Source organism: Marmota flaviventris, chromosome 10 (assembly GCF_047511675.1).
Source record: "Marmota flaviventris isolate mMarFla1 chromosome 10, mMarFla1.hap1, whole genome shotgun sequence".
In the NCBI taxonomy this organism is placed as follows: Eukaryota; Metazoa; Chordata; class Mammalia; order Rodentia; family Sciuridae; genus Marmota; species Marmota flaviventris.
In genome coordinates, this window is record NC_092507.1 from 19,918,794 (window position 1) to 19,944,403 (window position 25,610).

Genomic DNA, 25,610 nt, shown 5'->3' on the forward strand with positions numbered 1-25,610 from the left:
GAGCATGTTCTTCTGGGAATGCCTGCTGCCTGGTTTCAGAGCCACCTCTGACCTCTGTGTTCTCCTTGACCAATGTAGGGTGGCATCAGTTGCTCCCTTGGGATGTGGAAGGAGGGACAGTACCAGGGATATGACCAAAGCCACCCTCTCTCCTCACCCCTGGGCTTTCCACCTTGGAGTTAACCTGCAGTTCCTGGGCTCAAGTCTCTTGGCCCTCCTTCCTCAAGTCCCTCTCTGGGCATTCTGGGGGCTCAAGAGGTACCTTCAGCTCTGCCTCAGTGCCCCCTTCAGCCTTTCGCTTTCCCTGAGCAGAGGACAGACAGCACGCAGTGGCCCTTAGAGAAGATGTCTGGATGAGAAACTGCTTTTCTGGCCCTCATGTGACCCTTTCACCAGGCCTGTGACGTGGGCAGACATTCAAATAGCCTGTTAGGGGTGAGGAAATGAGGCTGAGTGTAAGCATGTGCCCCAGGAGCCTCAGGTTCTTCTGGCAGCTAAGCCTTAGTTTGCTTGTATATAAAATGGGCCTTTCATCTTGCGCTTTCACTGTCAGTGCAGTACCCCCTTCTCCGTTCTCCATTCTGCCCTGGGCCCCAGAAGCCAACCTTTCCAAGCTTATAGCTCTCATAGGTTCTAGTGCCTTCCTTTGCTCCAGATGGAAAGAACTTCCGCGGCTTCTATCCCCGACCGCTTCACCAGCCTTTTTTTGGTCTCTATCTCTCTACCTGCTCTGTAAGTTTCCCTTCATCAAACCCTTTTCAGTCACCCCCTGAGTGTGCCGTCCGTCTCTATGCAGGGCCTGGCTGCTATAATACTGAGTACAGAAAGGTCCTGGGAAGCAGAGCCTCGGTGGGACGCTGGGATTGGGCTGCTCTCACATGAATAAACTGGGCAGGCACTAATGGACCATGGTAATCTGTGGCACACAGTGTCATGGTTACTTACTTCACAACCAGCAATGGCATGAGATGATTGTTACGATGCTGGCAGATCAAGTAACTGTGGCATTTAGTCACTATGGTGACAACAGTAACTAAGAAATAGTGACAAAGACTGTGGTGTGGGCTTTGGATTGCCCTAGAAACTCACACAAAGAACAGGACAGATTGAAAGCCATGAATTCCCAGTTTAGTGTGAGATTGGAGATTCAGAAAGGCCCAGGATAGCTTGAGAAGATTTTTTTTTTTTTTTTTTGGTACTGGGAATTGAACCCTGGAGTGCTTTCTACCACTGAGCTACATCCCCAGCCCTTTTTATTTTGAGACAAGGTCTGGCTAAATTGCTGAAGCTGGCCTTGAATTTGCAATCTCCCTGCCTCAGGCTCCTGAATCACTAAGATGACCGTGTGTGCCACTGCCCCTGGCGGTAGGAATCTTTGATCTCTGCCTGCCACAGGGTGGATATGGCTGAGGACTAGCTTCAGTCTGACCATAAGGATCACAGAATCAATTAAATACACAGCCCCACCAAGCTTCTTACGCCCAGAGAACAACACGCCCAGAGAACAACACCGTTTTTTTTTTTTTTTTTTTTTAATATTTTTTAGTTGCAGTTTGACACAATACCTTTATTTTATTTATTTTTATATGGTTCTGAGGATCGAACCCAGGGCGAACACTCTACTGCTGAGCCACAATCCCAGCCCCAATACTGGTTAAGGAGGAGTGGGACTCTGGGACATGGGATGGAGCTGTTTGGATAGAACTTTGAACCACTGAGTCTCCCTTTCAAAGGCAGCCCCCTACCACCTTTGGTTGGAGGAAACCAGTCTTTGTGTAAAAGTCTTTCAGTGACTTCACTTGGGACATTGGACTCACCCAGGTGACTCCTAACACTTCTCCTCACCTCCAGGCTTACAATGAGAATTATATTCCAGTAGAATCCAATCAGAAAAGGACAAGGCCCACCCCCAGGAGGAGGTACTTTATGCATTCAAAGAGCTGCCAGAATCTTGCCAATTTGTACTGGCAGAGTCTGGGTAGCATCTTGGAGCGTTAGACTAAGGAAGACAAAATCTTAGAAGGGGCCAATATTGGTTGTTGTGGGTATTCTCACCAGGATCTGGAATTGTGTCAGCTTGGCCAGTCTGACTAACTGGAATCTGGATTCAATCATGGCCTAACAAAGAGGCAGAGGGGCTCGGACTTTCCTGACCAGCTGTAGAGGAAGGCTGAGGGAGATGGGAATGTGGGAATGTGCCTACTCTGCTCACGGCCCCTTTTCTAAAAGGCTCTGGGCTGGTTTTCTTCTATAGACTGGAGATAATGTAGGAGATGCCAAATGGAATTTGGCTTCTTGGTTTTCTGCCCCTAATGAGAAAAAGATCCTGTGGTGGTAGAAACCAGCTGACAACAATGAGCCAGAGACAAGGGACTTTTGATAATAAAGCCCAGGGAAGGAATAGTGATCAGTATTTTGTTATTGTTATTGTTATTTTTTTTTAAATAAAAACTGCAGATTTATTCTGCAAGGGCCCATTCTAAGAAGCTGGACGTGAAGGGGGAGATTCCTCCCCTTCCTCTCCTTCTCCTTCCCTTTCTCCCCAGGAGTAAAAATGGTCCAGACCCCCAAACTTGCCCAAATAAAAAAACAAAAAACAAATTGAGGTTTCAGAAAGTTACAGCATCTTAATTCCTCATAGAAAAGGGAAGGAGCCAGAGGAAGGCAGGTGGTTCCCTGGGATGGGGGGAAGTACCCCAGCCTGGTGAGACATCCACCCTTAAATAGCTGCCCCAAATGGGCTAGCCTGGGAATATAGCAATTAAACATTTCCACACCCCATTTTATGCAAACCAAAGAGGAAAAAAATTTTCCCTTTCTCCCAAACCCAACTAAATATATGTGTATATATACATATACTTTTTTCTTAAAAATGAAAACAGAAAAATTCGAAGACATTAGGCGTGAAAGTGAATCTAGAACAAGGGAATGTGAAATTCCCTCTTTCCTTCCTCCCTTACTATGGGATTCATTGGTACATCCCCGGAAGAGGAACCAGCCCCAAAGGGACAGCAGATGGGAAAGACCAAAGGGAGCAAAGGGTGGGGGCCTCCCCAGCTACTCAATAAGCCAGCATGGATGAGGGCAGGGCACCAGGGAAACCACACCCCCTTGAAATTTTCTAGGTGGGACCAGGAGGGGAGAAGAAGAATTCCTGTGTTGTCTTCAGTCAATTCCGTGTCAAGAAGAGGCAGGGTGACAGGCGGGGAGTATGAAAATAAGGAACGGGGTTGGGGGGTTCCTGTGGTCAGGGGGAACCCCAATTCCTCAGCTCCTGGACAAAGGTTTCAATTATCTCCTCTTTAACCTTCTGTAATTCCTTCCTCACCTCTTCCAGAAGCTCCCTTTTCACCCTCTCTAGGTCTGACTCTTCCCCATGGTTGGAGGGCTGGGCCTTGGAAGCCGTCCTGGAAGATGAGGACTTCATCCTCAGCAAGGCTGTGCTGTTCTTCTCCCAGGGTCTTGGCACAGGTTCACTCTGGGCTGGGCCTCTGGCCCCTGGCTCCTCCTGACTGGCAGATTCTTCCTTGGGTTTCTCCCCAATCTGTGTGGCTTTCCTTCTCTGGGCCAGCAAGGCAGCCATCTCCTCCATAAACCCTGGCCCTGTGCTTCAACTGTTCTCAGCTTTGGGGGCCAGCGGTCTTCCTGAGGTCTCCTGCTGCTTGTTGACTTTCCTAAGTTTGGCTCCCCAAATGGCTGCAGCCAAGCCAGGGGCTCGTGCGTCTCCTCCATTCCGTCCTTGTGCTGCAGAGAGAGGGGTCCCAGGAGATGTGCCTCCCCCTACTCCATGCCTTGAAGCCAGGACCCCCGAGGAGGGCAATCCTGGGGGTGCGGAGGGACCCGGAGGACAGGGAGGTCCTGGAGGCGGAGGTGGTCCCCCCACTGGGTGAACAGGTGGGCTTCCTGCCTTGGTGACCCATCCCTTCCTCTCCACTTGCTCGGGCTGGCTGGGCCACTGCCTTTTCTGCTGCTCCACCTCCTCCCTGGTGGAGCGTGCCCAGGCAAGGGGTGCTGAGGGTGCTGGGGGTGCTGGGGGTGCCGGGGGTGCCGGGGGTGCCGGTGGCCCGTCTCCTTCCAAGGCCTGTAGAGCACTGGCCCTGCCGGCAGCCAGCTGCACCACCTCTTCTTTGCTGCTGAAGTTGAGGCCCCAGACCTGGCGGGCGTCTCGCCACTGATGGAAGTTGGGGGTGGCCTGATTGTACTTGACGCCCCGGACGATGGCACAGTTGCTGACCACCTGCTGGCCGGGCTGCATCTTGCCTCCCTCCGACAACCTGGAAGGAATTGGCCGCGGGGTTGTGGTAGATCTGGACATGGCTGAAGCCTGGGGACCCGTGCCAGCAGGTAGCCACCGCTCCTTGCCATCGTCACAAAGCATCACAGTAGCCGGCTGGAACAGATAACCATCTAGCTCTGGCTGCTCGGTGGGTGGCGGCGCGCCCACGGGCAGGGTGTTCCCGGGGCGCCCCTGGATGGAACTTCAGGGGTTCAGGTTGGCCCCAGGTTCTGCTCCGTCTTCCCCAGGGTCTGCCCCATAGAGCCTGGCTTCCTGGGGGGAACGAGGACCGCGCTCCGGTGGGTCCTCAGGTGCCCCTTCCCTCTGGTAGTTTGATTGGGGGGAGGGGATCCCTGAGACAGAAAGTGGGTGCGGCATCACCTCCCTGGCCCATCCCCCTGCAGCCGGCAGCGGCTGCAATGTTACTCTTACAATGTCCTTGAAATTCTTTTGGCTACATTTCTTTCCACAATTCCACCTGATCAGTGTTTTGGATCCATTTGGATCCGTGTGAAGGCTAATTGATCATGGGTCCCTAGAATGCTAGGTGGTGGGAGGCATAGCATCTAATTTTTTTTTTTTTAACTTAAATAAGTGGAAAAACTCTACTAGATCTGGTGGGCAGGAACCTGGTTGAAGTTTTCCTGATGGGGGGGGGGGTCACTACCTATTACCCAGTTTTCCAAATTCCTTGGCTGAGGGGGGCTTTGAGGAAGGACTCGGCAAGGCTGCCATAAGTGGGCACTGTGAATTCCCCCTGTCTTCTCCAGCAAGGCCTGTAGTCTCCTTGTGAAAGAGGAAAATTCTGGCTCTGAACTGATGATAACCTCTGGAGACTCAATACTCCACATGGCCCACCAGTTAGAGGCGGCTTATGAAGGTCAAGTCTCAGCCTGAGTGCATAAACTGGGACCACAGACCCATCCTGTGTCTGGATATTAAGTGGCCAAATCCCACTGATTTCCTGACTCACAGCGGGGGCTAAAAACTGACCTTCATTGGAAAGTGCCAAATGGAAGTCACTGAATTTACCATCAAAATATCAAGCCAAAGGCAATATGCATCCCTAGTATAATTTCAGATATTAGTGCTGCCATTAAATATCCAAAAGGTAGAGACAGTCCTTCCTACCCTGATCCAGTGTAACTTACCTATTAGACTGATGTCAAAACCAGTTGGCCTTGGGATGGTGGCAGATGACTGGAGAGTTAGGAATGCTGCCAGTTGCAGCCATGCTCCCAGATGAGGAATTTTTACTGGAACAAGTCAGCCCATCCCTGGGTTTGTGTGCATCTTCGATCCCCAAATGCTCTCCTTTCCATTCCACAAAGTAAAGGTAGTTATAAATACAGGGACAGCAGTGACCTTTACTCTGACCTCAGGGCTTTGACTACTCTCTCAGTGTCTATCACAGTTTAGCCCAAAGGTCATTGCTTATGTTGACACAGTTAAAAACAGTATGCTAGCCAATTACACTGATGACGTGATGGTTAATTGGGCCAAGTGAACAAGAAATTATAAACAATTTTGTAAAAACATGTTTGCCAAATGAAGGGGGATAAATCCTACAAAAAAATGGGGGTTTCCATATCAATGAAGTTTCTAGGGGATATGGTTTCTAGGGGTTCCAGACATGTCAGGATCTGTCTTCAAAAATGAGAGACAAGGGCTGGGGTTGTGGTTTGGTGGTGGAGAGCTTGCCTAGCATGTGTGAGGCACTGGGTTCGATTCTCAGCACCACATATAAATAAATAGATACTTTCTAAAAATGAGAGACAAGTTGTTGAACCTTATACTTCCCACTATAAAGAAAGAGGCAAAAGATGGGACTTTGGATTTTTGAGGCAACATATGGCACATTCGGCTGTGTTGTTTTAGCCATAAACCCATAAGACTGTAAGTTCTGAGTGAGGCCTGGAGCAAGAGAAGGCTCTGAAGCAGGTGCAGGCTTCAGTGCACGCTGCCCTGTCATGTGAGTGTTATCACTGGGAAGTGACCATGGCAGAAAACGATGCCATATGGACAAGCTCCAATCCAAGACCCACGGCACAAAACCTTAGGGTTTTGGATTAAATTGTGCCCTCTCCTGCCAACAACTATTCTCCATTTTAAAAACAGCTCCTAGCTCACACTGGATGTGGTAGAGACAGAATGCCTGACTGTGGGACACCAAGTGACCCGTGCGGCCAGAACTGGAGATACTCTGCCCCACCTCATCATAACGTTGGACACACATGGTGGCACTCTGTTATTACATAGTGTAGATGAGATCGGGTCTGAGCAGGTCCGGAAGGCACAAGGAAATTGCAAGAGCAGGTGATTCAAATCCCCCTGGTGCTTCCTCTTATTGCTTTGCTGATCTTCCCTCAGTCCACACTTGGTGAAGTTGCTATGACCTGTTAGCGCAAAGGAAAAGCATAGACAAGATTTCCAAATGAGTCTGCATGGCAAGCTAGCAGACAGCCTCTGCTTCACAGGCATACTCGGGGTGTCCCTGAAGGATGGGATTGAGGGGAGAGCTTCCTGGTGGCAGATCGCTGACCATGTGGATGACCTACTTCATGTAGAAGGAGAGACGATCCAAAGTCCAGATCTGCACTGATTTATGAGCAGTGGCTAACAACTTAGCTGGCTGGTTGGGGGCTTGAAAGCCACAGGGCTGAGATTGATGAGGAGGAGGTGCTGGGGGAGGTCATGGATGGACTGCTTGATACAGGCGTAAGTGGTGGAACTATTTTTAACCTACTGGATGCTCTGAGAGGGCATCTTATATGGGGGAGGCTCTCTGTAATTGGATGGACAAGACGATCTATCCTGCAGAAAGAGGTCAACTTCTTTCCCTGGCTACCCTGGTTCTTCCTCAATGAGCCCACATTCACAGAAGCCATGGTGGCAGGGACAGAGGCTATGCATGGCATGGTAGGTAGAATAAGAGCTTTCCTACCAAATGTCCATACTCTAATCCTTGGAACCTGCCAATATATTACATGCTATATGACAAAGTGTGAACTCAGGTGGCAGATGGAATTAAGGTTGCTAATCAGCTGATTTAAAAGATAGGGAGATAAGCCTGAATTATCTGAGTGAACCCAATGTAATCGAAAGGTTTTAAAATTAGGAAGAAGGAAGCAGATGAGCCAGTGTGAGAGAAATGTGAGGTGAACACTTGACCAGCCACAGTTGACTTTAAAGATGGCGGGGCCCCTCTGGAAGCAGGAAAGGGCAGGAAAACAGATCTCCACTAGAGCCTCCAGAAAGGAATGCAGACTTGCTGGCACCTTGATTTTAGACCAATAAGGACCAGTTCAGATATCTGACTTCCAAGGTTGTGCTCATTTGACAGCAGTGATAATACACAGAGACTCAACGCATTTCCCTCATCAAATCTGACCTGGCAAGCGGGCAATGCTGTGTCCCAGTCGTCAACAGCAAAAGGCCAGACTAAGTTTCCTGTAAGGCACTCTCTTTCTTGGGGTTCCCAAGTCTCTTCAGTTCTGTGAAGTCAATTCTAATTTCATACATAGTAAGACATCATTTGCCTTTTTCACGGCCATTCTTTCAAGAGTATATAGTAGGCCAGGCACAGTGGTGCATGCGTGTAATCATAGCAGCTCAGGAGGCTGAGGCAGGAGGATTGTGAGTTCAAAGCCAGCTTCAGCAACAGCGAGGCACTAAGCAACTCAGTGAGACCTCGTCTCTAAATAAAATGCCAAAAAATGGGGGGCTGGGATGTGGCTCAGTAGGTGAGTGCTCCTGAATTCAATCCCTGATACAAAAAAAAAAAAAAAAAACCAGAAAGAAAGAAAAATTGTATAGTAAAAGTGTGCAATGGCACACATGTGTAATCCCAGGGACTCTGGAAGCTGAGGCAGGAGGATCACAAGTTGGAGGCCAACCTCAGCAATTTAGAAACTCTCAGCAACTTCTAAAGGACTGGGGATATAGTTTAGTGAAAAACATGTCCCTTGGGCTGGGGATGTGGCTCAAGTGGTAACGTGCTTGCCTGGCATGTGCGGGGCGCTGGGTTCCATCCTCAGCACCACATAAAAAAAAATAAATAAATAAAGATGTTGTGTCCACTGAAAACTGAAAAATAAATATAAAAAAAAAGTGTCCCTAAGTTCAAATTCCAGTGCCAATTATATGAATCTTTATTCAATTATATGAATCTTTACATATACATAAACATATATGTGTATGTGTATATATATATATATGAATATATATATATGTATATATGAATCTTCCAGAGGCTACAGAGCATATACAGATGAAATGCTGAAGAATTAAGAATTTTGTTATTTGCCATTAAGCCAGACTCTGTCAAATAATGTCCCTCAACTTATCATTCTTGTTTTGAAACTTATTTTTCATGAAAAATGTTATATTTATTATATTAACCTGTTTATTCACTTAAATAAATTATTATTTTAAACTTGACTTTAAGTTCTAATCCAGCATAAATGATACATAGAGTCCCCACAAAACACCTTAGGAGCCTCAATAATTTCTGAGTGTGAAGGGCTCCTAAGATCAAAACAACTGAGAATCACTGGCCTAGAGGGAACAGCCAGCCACCTATGAGGAGGCAGATAACTAACGCCTTCCCCTCCTTCATGAAGGAGTCGTTATGCATTACTTTGTGGTAATAAATGTGTGTTCCCAATCTGGACTTGCCTTCCAGCCTTGGTGCTTCTGCCAGCACCCTCCCTTCTGGATTCCATAGCACGTCTCATTCATCACTCTGCCATCCCACACACTGCCCGCCTACCTTCATTTTATGGTGAAGGACGTCCAGCAACGGTCTCAGCCACGGACTGCACTGGTCTTACGATGAACCCTGAACTATGTGCCCTGTTGCTGGGCGCAGTGGTGCACAGCAGGGTTAGGGCACCAGCTGGGGGGTAGCAGGTTGTGAGGCTGGGTTGATCATGGAGGCAGCACATCCTTTAAGTCAGCAGCCAGGGTATGGCTTCCCCTCCCACAGATCAGATGATAGGCCCAGGGACCCAGGGGTGGATATAGGAGTGTCCCTTCTATCATTCCAACTCATTTAATGGAGGGGTTTTTGCTTTTTATCCCCTCGACTTTGTGGTTCGGAGGGTCTGGAGTCCTTAATGCCTGAATGTGGGGTGCTTCCAGGGAACACAAGTATGGTTCAAGTTGGGAGTGAGCTTGGCCAGTTGCTTAACCAAAAGGCCAAGAGGCAAGTCAACTGCACCAAATAGGATGATTAGTTTGGATTACCGGAAGGAAAACAAGTTCCTGCTACATAATCCGGTGGGGAGAGGGGACAGGAAGACTATGCCTGGATTCAGGAGATTCACCAGAAGCCTCTAATAATGATGTCAGTGGGAAACTTGGCAGCCCAATTGATATCAGAGCTGTAAGAAGTTCGGCTATGTAGGAACAAAGCTTTAGGACAGGGCTGGGATTTTGCCAAGCATATGTGAGGCCTTTGCCCCACCAAAAGAGGTTTTGGATACCCCACTAGATAAAAATTCCAGCCAGCCACAGTGCTGGTAAGAGGGACAAGGAAGCCAGTAGCAGGATATCGGAACTATTGTCTTAGGCCCCAAGACCAACTACCAAAATGGGAGCCATTACAATTCTCTGTTGTTATTTGTGCCTCTGTTGTTCTAAAGAGCCATGATGACAACTAATATGTTTAGTCTCCAAGTGACTATGACTGAAAGATGACAAGATATGATGGTGGTGAAAATTTTTGTTTCCCCTCTTGGTGGTGAGGGTCTTTTTTCTTCCTTCCATTAAAGAAAAATTGAAGTGAAATTTATATAAAATCAACAGCTTTAAAGTGAATAGTTAAGTTGCATTTAGTACATTCACAATGTTGTACATCAATTAAAACTTTTTTTTTATGTTAAACAGAAATTCTGTAACTATAAAGCAACAGGAACTGGAGTTTTTCACCCAAAGGACAAGGGTTGAGGGACACAGGGATGACTCTGCTTGGATGTCCTGTTTCCCATCTAAATTCACTCACTCAGGTTGCCCTCCTCTCCTGTTTTCCGTTGGATTTGGCCAATGGGGGCACCATGAGGAGCAAAGAAGTCAGAACAGGTGCTCCCTGGTCCCCTCTGGCAGGGGCTGTGTTCTGCTCCCTGCAGCCACAGTTCTAGCTGGGCACACCTCCCACTCCTTCCAGAATTTCAGTTCCTCCTCTTGCCCTTTCATCTCTACAGTTTCCTGTAGAGAACCCCACTGGGTCCCATCCCTGGGACCCATAATCCTGCCCACACCCTTTGAGTGTGCCATCCATTTCCTGCTAGGACATCAGTACAAAAATGCAGTGTGGTCCCTCCCTACAGTTCTTTTGGCACTGCGTACTTTGGACTTTGTAAGTTACACTAGCTCCTGCTCCAGGCTGGGTCAGGATCTTTTCTGGACAGCTCAGGTCTGTCTTAAGGGGATCTGGGGTGTGGGCCAAGGCCCCACTGCCCTCTGGTGGTCAGTTCTTATAAATGCACCTCAGGAATCCAACCTTGGCTGAGCTATTTATGTGCACCTGAGCACGTCATCCAGGGGTCACAGGTAAGAACACAGGGCTTCAGTGACTTTCCTAGTTTAAGGACTAGGCCATAACCATGGACTACAGGGCCTATCCTTCCTTTGCTGTTACTCTGACCCAGCCGCATGAGCATTTCCCAGACCTCAGCTATTGCATATGCAGCTCTCAATTAGAATAATTGGAACCTCCCCAAGACCTTCTCCACCTGGTTACATTGGTGCCTGCATCAATCTTCTAGGATGTCACATAATCGGGAGAGTCCTCTTCATCCACCCCTCCCCAGCCTTTTATTCATGCCACACGCACTGGGATTTTCCACGGCTGTGTCAATGTTGATGAGCGCTGCTCCTCCATGCTAGGCCGAGGCCGCCCAAGGGCAAGCACATCCTGCTCATGCTGCTGTATCTCTGGGGCCTGGCACATAGAAATGACCACACCAGCAGCTGATGGTGGCTAAGCACTTCTGTGCCAGCCTTTGAGCCAAGTACCTTAGGTCCTCCTCTCTCCTGAAATCCCTCACCCCCAGGAAGCAGCCCTGGACTCTTATCAAAAACTCACATTGATTTATTAGAATATGAAAAAGGTTCAGTTTCTTCTATACAGGCGGCAGAGCTGCAGCAGCTGTGGTGGCTTTGTACATGGTTGTCGACGTCATTTTGCATGGTGACTCCTGCTCCAGACAGCATTTGCATGGAGAGGAGATAGACAGATGGGCCGAGCACCCGTGGCCCTGTCCCCTGGGAGAGGGTGCTCTGACTATTGCACGATCCTGGGGGAGGGAGTGCCCAGTGGGAGTGCAGACACCCATAGACCTGGGCCCAGCCATGGTGGCAGTGGGGGGTAGGGAGTATGTGCCTATGAGCAAAGGCCTCTGGGGGCCTAGGACTCTGTCTATCCCAGCAGCCCCAACCAGGTGGGAGAACTTCAGGGGAGACCTTCTCCCCAGGCTGGACTCCACAGCAAGCTGAGTGGACATAGGAGAGGTTCCTGGGGACAGGCCAAGAGCAAGACAGGCACCAGGAGGCCCCACGCCTGTGAGGCTGGAGAATCATGATAGGGTCATGGTTGGGGCCACGTCTAAAATCAGAACCTTGGTTGAGAGTCAAGAGCCCAGCAGGCAGGAGACAGGTTTTGGAGCGTAGGAGAGACATGGGAATATGAGGGGGAACTCTCTGGAGCAGGAGGAGGGGTGAGAGGGGCAGATCCCTGACTGTCCAGGGGTTTTCAGATGCTCTAAAAAAAGGAGTACCTCTGTGCAAATAGAATGGTGTGTGGAAGTGTGAACAAACAACAAAAAATGGCAGCACTTTCTGAAATCCTAGACAGTTCCTCCCTAGGCAGCAGCCCCAGAAAGCCTAATGGTCCCCATCAGATGACTCCAAAGAGCCTCAGCTCCAGTCAGAGAAGCTCAGACCTTCCCCCAGCCTGCAGTTCTGAGTGAGGACAGTTCAGGTGGTGGGCCAGGGTGACATAGCTGGCAGGAGTAGGGTGGGACTGTTGATCCCTCCCCCAGCCACATGTCTGTTCCCCTGGCATCTCCTGATAAAGGAGGGCCTGGCCAAGGGCAAGGGAGGCCTCAGCTCCTTCCTTTCCTGGGTAGAACCACAGTGGAGCCAGAGGCTCTTTGGTTAGAAATGAAGATTTGTCTGAAGGAGGTGATGTAGTGGAGAGAGGAGCCTTGTGGCCTGGGAGACTAGTGGCCTTATGGTCCTGGTCTGGGTATGGGGGAGCCTGGATCTGGAGAAGGGGCGGGGCCTGCCTCACCACCCAGCAGTTCTGCCAAATGATTGGGAAGACAGTTCCAATGGGAGGGGGACGCTTCCCAGGAGGCAGGGGGAAGCCGTGCTGCTATGGGGGCTGTGGGCCCAGCTGCCATGCGGCGGGGGAAGGGGCAAGGCCAATCCAGGTCAGGAAGGGTGAGGGGAGCCCTCAGCTCCCCCAGCCCTGCTCTGGTGGGAGAGTCTGTGGGATGGGCGCTGCCCCTGGCCCTGGTGCTACTGCCCCTTGGGGATGAAGGGCTCCCCCTCCCCAGGCTCAGGGTGGGGGCCTGGGTCACTAAGGCAGCGCTGTATCCTCTGGGAGTTGGGGCTGTCACTTGGCCCAGGGGTGAAGACATCATCAGTGCCTGGGGATGAAGGCTCTTTGGTCCGCATCATAATGACCCCGTCCTCATCCTCATCCTCCTCAGTCAACCTTGCTGGATCCCGGTTCAGCCCCAAGATCTTGCCCTTCAGCTCTTCATTCACCAGGTCCACAGACTCAGGAGACTGTGGGGAGGCAGGGTCAATGGTGATGACAGGCAAGTCGGCCTTTGGCTCGTAGGCCAGTGGGTCTGGGAACCAAGAGCAAGATACAAGGCACCGTCAGAGAGTTGCTGATCTGACAGAGAACAGTCAGGATAAGCTGGGCAGTTGGGCAGGAGGGAGCCGGATGGCACCCAAGGCTGGTGGTTCCTCATGAGGTGCTTTCCTGTGCTTGCACTGGGACCCACATTGGCACTCTGGTTCTGCCCCTCTGCCCTGCCCAGCATGTGCTGCACTGCAAGAAGGGCTCCCCCAGCCTGAGTTAGTAACCCCCAGAGCCCCCATGAGTGCAGCCATCCTGTTGCCTCAGAACTCTATACAGGCTGATTGACAGTTCCATCCCCAGCTTCTCTTCCCTCAGACTGTTCTTTTAGATCAGGGTCTCCCATAGTCTCTCCACAGGTCAAGAATTAAGCCTCCCTCCCAAGTCATGGCCCATCCCAGAGGCCTAGGCCTATAAAGAGTTCTGCCCTCTTCCGCCACGTGGGCTCAAGGCCTGGATCTGCTCCATCTCTTGTCACAGTCCTCACTGTGAGCGGCCTCTGGAGCATCTTTGTGTTTGCGAATAAAAGTAGGGCCATCCTGCCTGCTCCGCCCACCCCCAGCCCCGCCTGACGTAGACATAGCTGATGGCTTGGAAAGAGGCAAGGTCAGCAAGGAGGAAGCCTCTCCTCCCAACTGGCTCCCAGATGCCTGTTCCTGCTGGAACCTCAGCATCAGGAGGTGATAGTGCAAAGCGACCAGCTGAAGGCCTCTCTCTAGGCCCTTACCTGAGCCGATGCGGGCCCGTGACATGGTAGGCGAGTCCAGCTTGTGGGCCGGCACCGTCAGATAGTTGTTGATCTGACAGAGAGAGCAGTCAGGGTAAGCTGGGCAGCTGGGCAGGAGGGAGCCGGATGGCACCTGAGGCTGGTGGTTCCTCATGAGACTCCTTCCTGTGCTTGCACTAGGACCCACACTGGCACTCTGGGGGCTCTTGGGAGCTTATTCCCCTAGGTGATTCCCCTGGGAAGCCTTAAATACTCCTGCCCCTGAGGTTCCAGACCAAAAAGCCAACTTGAAAGGGAACACCTGGGCCCTGGCTGGCTCCCAGGCATCTTAAATTTGACATGTCACAACTGAACTTTGGCTCCACCTCCAACTGGTGACCAAGTCTTATTAGTTGTACTTCCTCAGTATCCTTTTTTTTTTTTCCCCCCCAAAGCAGGGGACTGGAGATTGAACCTAGGGGCACTTTACCACTGAGCTACACCCCCAGCCCTTTTATTTTGAGGCAGTCTTGCTAAGTTGCTGAGGCTGGTCTTGAACTTATGATCCTCCTACCTCAGCCTCCGGAGTTGCTGGGATTACAGGTGTGCACCACTGCACTGGCTTCCTTAGTGTCCTTTAAACCTACCCACTCCTCTCTCTCTCTCTCCTGCCATGGCCCCAACTCAGGCCACCCTTATGCCCTCCACATATCACTCCCCTGGGATAAAGCTCAAACCCTGACACCAGCAACAAACCCCCTCAAACTCCGCTTAGTTTCTAGAATAGGAATATTTCTTTGGAGGGATCTGGTGAAGCACTAGAATTGTGGGTACAGGAAGAACCCAGATTCTCTGAGGGAGGCAGTGGGGCCAGTTTCAGTCGGGTGCATACCTTCTGCTCCAGCTGCCGGGCCTTCTGTCTCCGGAGCAGCATCTGGTTCCAGGCCTCTTCATAGGGGTCAGCTACCAATGTGTGTCTGTTGTAGGACCGCAGCTGTAGGAGGAACTGACGTTAGGGCAGGCCCCCTGGATGTCCAGGGTTAGGGAGGCTTTGGCTACATGCAGGACAGTGCAGGAGGCTGGGCAGAAACTCTGGAGAGGGTGCCAAGGCACATGCAGGGGAAGGCTGCAGAGGAGACCACAGGGCTGGGCTTCCCGGCTGGGGTAGGCCTTCACCCGCTGCCTGGTCTTCTGCAGGTTGTTCCTCAGGATTTTGCGAATCTCCTCCTCCTTGTCCTTGGACAATGCTGGCAGGATGCGCTCAGTAGGCAGGGACTTGGGGTGGATGTTCCTGGGACAACAGAGCATACATGAGGACCCCATTCTTGTGACCCTAGATTCTACTGGGCTGGGCCAGAAGCAGATCATGCTGGGGATAGCCTGGGTGGGTGGCCAAAGTCTCAGGCTCTTGGTGAGGCCCTGAAGATCTCACACCCTCCCTGACAGGCAACAGAGCACCACTCCCACCAGTTGGTTGCCCCAGGCTGGGCAAGATGGGTCAGTGTGTGGGTATAGACAATGCCCAGATGAGCCATTGGCACTCACTGCATGGAGACGGTGGAGACAGCAGAGGGGATCTTGCCCATGCCCCCACTTTCCACCAGCTCGATGGCCTGTTTCATCTCCATCTTGTGGTAGAAGGCAATGAGCTGGGGTTCCTTGGAGCGCTCACCAGCGATCAGACACTTCTTCACATACTTCTTATTAAATCGGTTGAGCCTGATGGGAGGAGGAGGGAGATGGATGAAGCCAGCTCTTGGGCATGGGGAGATGCCCAGGCCCCGGGAGACCCTTGCTTGCCCCTTCCCGCCCCTCCCCCACCCACCAAAGTCTGTCACCTACTTGTCCTTCCAGTGGTGGTGGCCGTAGTGGCCACAGATGTCCTCGATGCCTGTCAGAAGGTGGTCCAGGAACTGAAATGGGCCCAGGGCCAGGTCAAGCCTTACTACTGGGCTACTTCCCTACCCAGACCTCTGACCAGGCCCCCACTTTCCACCCTGCTTGCAGCCCTGCTCAGCACAGCCTGTAGTTCCAGGAGCAGCCAGGAGGTGGCAACCACCACCCACATCCTGAAGTCCAGTGGCCTGGGTATCTACTGCAAACCCTTACTCCTGGAGTCTGCCCAGCCCCTTCCTGGACCCACCTGAACCCAACACCTACAGCAGGTTTCAACTAGAGGAAGAGATGGCTTCCAGCCACTCACACCACACTTTCCCTATGGCTGAACTCTGACAGGTAGCCCCAAGGGCTGCTGGATCACTCCAGCACTGGGATAAGGGAGGAAGAGGTGAGGGCAGTGGAGGCTTAGCTGCTCCCCAGCTCCTTGAGCTTCCTCCTGCAACCCAGAGTCCAGCCCCAGCTTCTGGTACCTGTGTGTGAATCTCTTCATTAATGGAGCGCTTCGTTTCTTGCTTTTTCTTCACAGCCAACAGGTCTACCAGGGGCCGAATGGTCATGCCCTAGGGAGGCAGGTGGGTATCACACACTCCAGTTCTGCTATCCTGGCAGGGGGCTGTGGAGCATCCCACCTCCCCCAGCCTCCCTGAGATAAGGATGCCTCTGCTCTGAGGTAGGTCCTCAGTCTCCCGGGACCTAGGGTGTTAGGACTCCCCACCTCCACCCCAGCACTTAGATAAAGGCGGGTGCTTGAGGCCTGCTGCTTCCAGGAGACACAGTCAGAGGTCTGGCAGCCCACAGCCAAATGACTGGTCATCTAGCTGGGGCCTGGGTTCAAATGTGGGCTCCACCAGACTTGCTCTGCAACCAAGGAGTGAGGGATGGCAGACAGGGGGAACTGGCTGTGCTCTGCCACCCTCACAGGCTACTGGGAGGACCTAGAGATACTAGCAGTGGCTATCTGCATTGCACACTTGCCTGGTGACTATGTCTCCTAAGCATTAGCCCTTTGATACCTATAATAGCCTAAGGGGACAACAATCCTTTCCCTGCCTCCATTTTACAAATAAAGAAACTGAGGCTCAAAAGAGAATAAGCAACTTCCCAAGGTCCTACTGAAGCAATATAGGCAAGACAAACTCAGCAGGGGGCTGGGACTGTGGCTCATGGCAAAGCGCTTGCCTAGCACGTGTGAAGCACTGGGTTCGGGGAGAGAGGAGAGAGAGAGAGGAGAGAGATTGCGTCCATCTACAACTAAGAAAAGATCTAAAAAACAAAATAACAACTCCAGCAGGATGGCTCCAAGAAGGGTCTTCACCCCAATGTGGCCTTCAGTGAAAATGGGCTTGGAACACCATTAGCATGTACAACTACAAAGTCAAGGTGAAACAATACTTTAGTGATAGAAGCAGGGTAAGAGCACAAAAGAGGCAACCCCCTTGCCTCTGTGTGTGTGTGTGTGTGTGTGTGTGTGTGTTTGGTGCTGGAGTTTGAACTCTGGGACAGGCAAGTGCTCTACCTCTGAGTTACATCCCACCCCTTTTTATTTTGAGGCAGGTTCTTGTTAAGTTACCCAGACTGGCCTGGCACCTAGGATCCTCCTGCCTCAGCCTCCCAAGTAACTGGGGTTATAGACATGTAACACCACACCCAGCCCCTCTTGCTTTTTAAAGGAGAGAAAATATACCCAGCCCCTGGTTTCCCCTGTAATTTTTTCTCTTGAGAAGACAGAGATGTGTCCCATCTAGCACTTCAAAGATCAGTGCCCAGGAAAGACAGGAGGGATGGGAAAGAAATGGAGGCCCAGACAGCATCTCACCTGCCCAAGGCCACTCAAGAGTTATGAAGCAATGTGCACTATCCCAGGCTGGGCTTCCTGGGGACTGTCACTGAAGTATACAGAAACCCCTAACAGGTTGGGCACAGTGGGGCCCACCTGTAATCCCAGCAGCTCTGCAGGCTGAGACAGGAGGATTGCAAGTTCAAACCAGACTCAGTAATTTTGACCCTAAGCAACTTAGTGAGAACCTGTCTCTGAATAAATAATAAAAAGAGCCCAGTACAAAAAAAAAAAAAAAAAAAAAAAGAAAGAAAAGAAGACAGGAAAGAAGGAAAGAAACCCTAACCAGCACAATGGAAGGATTCTTGGGGAACATCTAGCCTAGACCCTTCACGTCACAAGTGGGGAAACAAGACAAAGATGGGAAGGTCTTTCCCAGGGTCCCACAGCAGCAGAACCAGAGTTGAATCCAGGCTTCCTCCAGTTGCCTGTGCTATGCTGCTTTTCCCACTTTATAGCTGCAGAAACCAAGATTCCAAGATGCTAACTTGCTGAAGGCTGGCGATGGGCTGGGGGTAGAATCCGACCTGGGCCTGCTGACTTGACCCCCACCCCGTCAAGTCCCTCAGTGCAGGAGGCAGCTCTCTGTACACCTTACATTCTGATTAGTCACTTCTCAATGACTCAGTGTCACAGTTTTCACCTTGCAACTGAGGAAACTAAGGCCCAAAAGGGGCAGTGGCTTGCCCAAGGCCACACGGCAAGTTAATGTTGAAGCCTGGACTGGAACCCGTGGCCCCATGTTGAGTAACACACTTTCCTCTTCCCAGAGGAAAGTCAGGGTCCCCAAGGCTGGGCCTGCTCAGCACCTGCACAAAGACGGTGAAGAAGATGACGGTGATGATGGCAGTGAGGAACAGGTCACACATGGGGAAGTGCTTCTTGTCCAGGAGGTAACCCAGGGAGAAGGCAATGGCCCCTCGCAGGCCCCCATAGGCAATGATGAACTGGTCCTTGGGGGTCAGCTTCACGATGCGGAATTTGTTGATGAACCAGGTCAGGCCCAGCACGCCTGCCAGGGAAGGGGAGAGGGGTTAGGGTGTCCCCAGCACCCCCTGGCCCTGCACCAGGGACTTCAGTGCTTACCCAGGAAGCCTCTACCACTAAGCCACCCAGCCCACTCATTTCCTGGGTCCCTCAGCCCAGGCCACTCCAAATCCCTCAATCCAAGAGCTGGATCCTTCAGGGAGTTTCCAGCTGGGTGTGGTTTAGAGACAACACAGAGGCCTCCAGTGGCTGGAGGTCAGGAGAGGGAGAGGGAAAAGATGAAACAAGGCTCATCACAAGTTGATACTTGTTAAGTATGAAGGGCACAGTGGGAATCATTATCCGATTCTCCCTACTTTTCTATGTATTTGACCACAATAAAGTATTATTTTAAAATGCAGACGGGGTCTAACCTCAGTCCATAGAACTAGAATTCCTGGAGAATGAAGATCAGGAACAATAGGGATTTAAAACAGAACCCAAGTCAATGCAACACCCAGCCAGGCTCAGGCACACAGCCCCAGCCCTTATTTCAAGGGAGGTAAGTGAGGTCCAGAGAGGGCCTAGCCACAGAGGTAAGGCACATTTGGCCCATGGGAGTGGAACCCAAGAACTCAAGGCCTGGTCCCCACAGGTGACTTGGGTCTGGCAGCGCAAGGCTGGGGAGCAGCAGACAGCCCTGTAAGTTCTTATGACATTCATGCTGTGACAACCCAACACTTGGCCCAGAGTCACAGACCTGGGTCTGAGGGCCTCAGATCCTCCTTAGAAAACCTAAAGGTTCAGAGTCAGAGTCTCAAAGACCCCTCACTCTGACTCTATTTCCAGGAGTCATTCACTCACTGTGAGCCTGGGCCCATTGTGGCACTGACATTGAAGAAAAGGAATGGGAAAATCCAGGAGCCACCCGGAGCCCCTCCAACACACACACACACACACACACACACACACACACACACCCTCACACTCTGCATCTCACCACCACAGCCCAGTCCCTACTGACACACATACACATAAAAATAACACACACACCCCATAAACCACAGCCCAGCTCCTTCACACAACACCCCCCACAGCCCAGTCCCTATGAACACACACACACACACATACACTCTCCCCCCACTGAACCCCAGGGCCTGGCCCCTCCACATGATACACCACACACACACACTCCTTCCTCCCGTGGCCTGGGCCCATCCCTCACCCAGCACCCGGGCGATGAGGCAGAAGAGCAGGGTGCTGATGACGAAGGTCCAGTTCCAGTGGTGGGAGCCGGCCACAGTGGAGACGCCGAGGAAGATGAAGATGAGGGTCTCGCTGACGCTGCTCCACATCTTCAGGAAGTACTTAATGGTGGTGTGGGACTTGTGGGAGATGTTGGCCTCCACATAGGGGCGCATCACCACTCCAGAGGCGATGAGTCTAGGGTGGGGGGAGAGTGGGGTTCAGGGGTGAGCCGCACCTTCTCAGCACCCTCTGTGGCCTAGGGCACCAGGACGAACAGGTGCCTGTTTACTCAGCAACTGTCAGGGCCAGGCCTTGCACGACTGTTCACACTCAATCCCCGCATGAACCCTCAGGGCTGGGTACACTCTTGCAGTTTTCAGGTGAGGGATATGACTCTCCTGCCCTCGGTCACGCTGTGGCAAGCAGCAGGGCTGAGATGCACACTAGGGTCTGTCCAACTCCAAAGCCTGCACCTTCTCCCCAAGGCCACGCTGCTTCTGCCCAAGGAGAGTCACCAACACACTCCATGGTATCTTGGGTTAACTCCCAACCGTGCGTGACCTGTCCCCGTCCTCTCAATGGGTCCCCACAGGGAGCTTTGTTCTAGGCAGTAACCTGAGTCCTCCAAGCCCAGCAACCACAGTGGGCTCTGCTCCTGCTGCCCAGGCCTCCTCCCTACCACCCTGAATCTCCCTGTTCAACTAGGCCTCTGCATTTCCTTTTTTCTTTTTATACCAGGGCTTGAACCCAGGGTCACTTAACCACGGATCTGAATCCCCAACCCTATTTTTGTTTGGAGACAAGGTCACGCTAAATTCTTAATGTCTCACAAAGTTGCTGAGGTTGGTCTGGAACTTGTGCTCCTCCTGCCTCAGGCTCCTGAGTTGTTGGGACTCCAGACGGGCACCACCGAGCTACTTCTGTTTTTCTCCCAGGGAGCCCCTGTGCTCCTCACTGCCTCTCCACAGCTCATTCCCTCCTTCAACATGGAGGCATCCGGACCTCCACCACTCAGGCCTGGTAAGCCCCTGACTGGGGCCACTGAGGGGAGGGGTGCATGAGAGCCTGTGTCCAGCTCCAACTATGGGACTCCCTTTGAAGACACAGGGAGGAAGCGGAGGGCTGAGACATTCCAGGAGTTTGGGCTCAGTGCTCCTGAGGGCAGCCCGGGTCTGCGCTCCTGAACCCTGGGTTAACTGGAACACAGGCTGCTCCTGCCTCATCTACTTCCAGTCAGGAATGCCCTCTCCAGCTTCCCGAATCCCACAGAGCCCACAGAAGTGCTCTTCTTCTAGGAAGCCTCTGATGACCTTGGTCATTTAAATGGCTACCAAGCAGTCCTGGAGCCTGGAGCTTGTGTCTCATGCCTGGAGGCTGGAGGCCGAGTCCTGGGGGGCTCCCTCATGACCCTGCACACTGGTGACTTTGCCTATCAAGCTCACAGCCTGCTGTGCCCAGACTCACGCCATGATCCCCGACAGGTGGAAGAGCTCGGCTGACAGGTAGGCCATATAGCTGTAGAGGAAGACGAAGAGCGGCTCGATGACCCGGATGTGGGAGGTGAATCGGGAGGTGAAGGCTGCGATGACCCCGTAGACCACGCCTACAAACACCCCGCCCAGGGCCACCACGAAGAAGCTCAGGAAGCCGAGGACGATGTCCACAATGCCCACGTGGTCATAGTTGGCAAACTCCTCAAAGAGGTGATACAGGACCTGGGGAGGACGTGCAGGCTGGTGGGCAGGAGAGCAGGGTGGGCCCACGGCTCCCTGGGGGTCCACCCGGGGTGATTCCATCCCTTGAGTGGACCATGGCCACAAGAAGCCACATGGTAGCAGAGAAACCCTAGTGCCAACCATGACTAGGGGCCAGAGGGGCCCACAGCATGCCACGCTGGTTCTGAGCCAGAGCCAATCAAACGGCCCTGCTGCTCCCTTGCTGTGTGCACAGGCCCAGCCCTCCATCTCCCTGAGCTTTAGTTTCCCATCTATAAAATGAGCTTGAAATGGGCGGCCATGAGGATTTAGTGAGTTAGTAAAGGTTAAGTGCTGAGAAGTGCCAGTTCACAGGCAGTGTTAGTGGCCACTGGTCTGGTTATGCCTTCTCCCTCACTGTTTGACCTTGCACAAATCTCACTTCTCTCTGGATTTCAGTGTCCCTTTTAGGGCAAAGCAGGGAACAGGATTTCTTTTCTTTTCGGCAGTGGGGATTGAACCCAAGGGTACTTTATACTCAATTATATCCTTTTTATATTGAGACAGGATCTTGCTAAGTTTCTGAGGCTGGCCTCAAACTGATGATCATTCTGGCTTCAGCCTTCTGAGTCGCTGAAATGACAGGCATGTGCCACTGTGCTGGCTCAGAATAGATTTCTCAAGCTCTGAATAGATACCTGGCCAGGCCATACCTGATTTGGACACTCTGGGCAAGACTGGGAAATCTCTATTAACAAGCTCCCCGGGTTCAGATGCTGTGGAATTGGAGGTTCTCTAAGGCATCAGGGAAATAGATGGCCTCTAACACTATTGTTGGATGTGTAAATGGCACTTCATACACTGTAAAGTCCTTTGAACAGTCTTTATCCTAGAGGATACTCAACAACTTCTGAGGAGGCATGCCAAGGAATGAAACTTGAGGCTCAGAGGTGAAACAACAGGCCAGAGGGCCCCAGCCCAGGAGCTGCAGGACTGGGCCCAGGACTCCTTCCCTGATGGCTGTAGGCTGATGCCTCCCCAGGAGGTTCAGCTTTGAAGTTTCACTTTCCTAGGGGCTGGCACAGAGGCTCCCAGGCCCACATGAGCCCGGTTCTATCAGTTCTAGATGGCGCTGCCAGGAACCAGCCAGAGAGTTTACAGGCCTGGTGGGAAGGGGTACAGGGCCTGAGAATCCATGAGAGGGAACTCTCCAAAGCTCTCAGCACCTGCGCAGTGTCTGGAGGCAGGAGATGTGGGACATGGGGAGTGACCTGCACAAGGGCACAGATCTGATGCCAGGCAGCTCAGGAGCAGCCTTATTGTCTGGGAAACAGGACACACACACTCATGCCCAGAGAAAGAAGGGCAGATGTTGGGTACTGGCCAGGTCTCTTGCTGCTTGGACCACAGCTGTCTGGGAGACAGGGTGGGCACCAGCAGCAGATAGGCTTGTCGGTAGGTGCACCCTAGCCCTGGGCTACCTCAGCTCACTCCTGGCCTGTAGGGACTACAGGGCTACAGGGACTAGGGTCCTCATGGTCTACCACCTGGAACAAAGGGGCGAGACATAGAGGGCAAGGTCCTCCTTGCTGTCAGTGGCACACAGAAAGGCAGAGGGGCAGAGTTCCATGCTTGGGCTCTGCTCTAGACTGTGCAGACATGAGCCCTGGCTGCACCACTTATCAGTGAATGTGACCTCTCAGTGCCTGGTTCTTCATCTAGAAAAACTGGGATAATAATAGTGCCAATCTCATGGAGTTACTGTGCAGATCAGAAGAGGCAGTATACATCTAGACAGGCAGCACTTGGACCTCTATTATCACCATCTGCGGTGTTGCTTCCTGAGAGGCTGGGGGCACAGGGAGTGTGTGTGTGTTTTCCTATATGAGCAGTTCCTCTTTGAGGGGTCCAGCTTAGGAGGGGATCATGAATGTGTGCACACACATTCCTGTTTCCTGGGGTGTGAGGAAACTGGCTGGGAGTGTGTGTGAAGTTCCTGAGTTGGGTGCCTGTCCTCACTAGACCCTGGGAGAAAATCAATTTTCTTCTATCTAAGGTGAGGTCCAGAGAGGTAGTGTCACTTGCTTAAGGACACATAGCAAGCAAGAGGCTAATCCATTTCACTTATCATCTTCTGCAGGTTTGACCCTTTTCCACAATCTCTACCCCAAAACTCTGCACATAACAAATTCTAACTTAAGTAGCCTATGTAAGAGCTGAAAGGCCCCTTGGAGATGAAATGGGCCGTAAAGAGGAACCTGAGGCACAAGGAAGACAAGCACTTTAGCCAAGATCACATCAAACTATAAGGAGGGAGCACGTTGACCTCATAAAGCAAGAAATCTGGAGTGAGACAGACCTGGTTCAAGCACAAACTGGTTCTATGACATTCTAGCAAGCTATTTAACTTCTTTGAGGCTGTTTCTTCCTCTGTAAAATGAGAACGGTTCAGCTCTCCTCAGGTTGTCCTGAGGATGAAATGAGAGGATCCCTGTCAAAGTGCTCAGCATGGCGCCTGGTGCACAGCAAGCACCAAGTGACTTGGCTGTTTTTAGCATTGGTTTTAGTGGGCGGGAGAGGGACAGGCTCCTGGACCTGGATTGGGGCCTGTGCCCTGTGTGCAGCGCCCCTGGCCCCCTCACCACAGTGACGGCGTCATTGAGCAGGGACTCCCCGAAGACAAGGATGTGCAGCAGCTCATTGATGTGGATCTCCTCGAAGACGGCCAGCACGGCCACTGGGTCCACGGCCGAGATGATGCTGCCAAAGAGCAGGGTGTCGAGGAGGCCGATGTTGTTGATCTGCTCGCCGCCCACCAGGCACACGGCGTACATGAGGCCACCCAGGAAGAAGGCGTTCCACAGCGTGCCCACCACGGCAAAGATCAGGATGGTGCCCAGGTTCTCTGTGAACTGCCGCAGCGGCAGGAAGTAGCCCGCGTCCAGGATGATGGGCGGCAGCAGGAAGAGGAAGAAGACGTCTGACTGCAGGAAGGGGGGCTTCTCGCCCACGCCCTTGATCAGGCCCCCCACCAGCAGCCCCACCACGATCAGCAGGCAGCTCTCTGGGACGATGCTGGAGATGGTGGGGATCACATGGAAACCTGCGGGGGGCGAGAGAACGGGAGGCCGTGGGCTTTCGGGGGAGCCAGAACAGAAGGTTGGGGACAGGGCTGGGGACCAGGAGGGCAGCTGGCGAGAGGTGCTCAGGCTTGGTCTCAGAAGGCCGCTCTGTTAACTCTGAGCCTCGGCTTCCTGGCCTGTAGGATGGAAGGGACAATACCAGCTTCACAGGGTTGCAGTATAAAAGCAGTGACCATGTTTTCAAAGTGCTTTTCTCAGAGGATATTCCCAAGCTTTCTCTGTCACTGTCGTATAATATTAAAAAGCAGAAATTCTGCATGCCTCCAGAAGGCAGTAACAATAAATTGATTACTAAGGTGCCCTGTATCTAAGGCCATAAACTCCTTCTGAACCCATGGCATCTTTCCAGACGGAGAGGCAGACAGACATGAGCTTCACACAAAGAATAGCAATCTAACAATTCTGTCTGAGGGAAGGCGGCGAGTTCTCTGTCATGGAGATATTTAAGCCAAAGGCAAACAATAGAGGGTGAAGTGGCACATAGGAGACAGAAAAAAAGCACAGAAGAATCAAAGAACTTCGGTGCAGGAAGGAACTCAGGGACATTGCAGCCTGGGGTCTGCAAACCCACGGAGCACATGCAGTGAGCTCCGATCCCAGCCTTGCAGGAGGCAGGCATGCTCTCCTTCGAAGGCCAGGTGGCAGCTGGAGACAGGCTCCAAGAAGTCAGCAGGGATCGGTTAGTTTCAGCTTGTGAGATTAATCTGAGTCACTATTCTAAAGCCCAATCCTACCCATTCTAAAGATGGGAAAGCTGAGGCTCAGAAAGAAGAAGGGATTTGCTCAAAGTCACAGGGCAAATAAGTAGCGGAACCAAGAGGGAATCCAGGTCTGACCCCCAGGCTCCCATCAAACTATATTTCTGAAATTCAAGTTCTCCTAGCCTTCTGTCCCATGAAGACTCCATATGTCCCTTTGCCCGGGACCCACCAACCATTCCCCCAAGCTGGTCCTAGCAGCACATGT

General features: G+C 51.9%; 1 protein-coding gene and 1 pseudogene across 1 annotated transcript in view; both read right to left on the reverse strand.

Moving 5' to 3' along the window:
- Positions 1–3,247: 3,247 nt before the first annotated feature.
- On the reverse strand, positions 3,248–11,159 carry LOC114094125 (vasodilator-stimulated phosphoprotein pseudogene; annotated as a pseudogene).
- Positions 11,160–11,346: 187 nt separating this feature from the next.
- Positions 11,347–25,610, reverse strand: part of Slc9a1 (solute carrier family 9 member A1) — a 56,333-nt gene continuing 42,069 nt past the window's right edge. The window contains exons 2-12 of the mRNA XM_027937049.2: positions 24,144–24,604; positions 21,272–21,522; positions 19,785–20,002; positions 18,403–18,605; positions 16,227–16,316; positions 15,700–15,770; positions 15,403–15,576; positions 15,034–15,148; positions 14,750–14,851; positions 13,879–13,951; positions 11,347–13,137 (exon numbers count right to left, since the gene is read on the reverse strand). Of these exons, the coding sequence (XP_027792850.1) occupies positions 12,800–13,137; positions 13,879–13,951; positions 14,750–14,851; positions 15,034–15,148; positions 15,403–15,576; positions 15,700–15,770; positions 16,227–16,316; positions 18,403–18,605; positions 19,785–20,002; positions 21,272–21,522; positions 24,144–24,604 (2,096 nt within the window). The 3' untranslated portion in view covers positions 11,347–12,799. The remainder of the gene's footprint in view (positions 13,138–13,878; positions 13,952–14,749; positions 14,852–15,033; positions 15,149–15,402; positions 15,577–15,699; positions 15,771–16,226; positions 16,317–18,402; positions 18,606–19,784; positions 20,003–21,271; positions 21,523–24,143; positions 24,605–25,610) is intronic.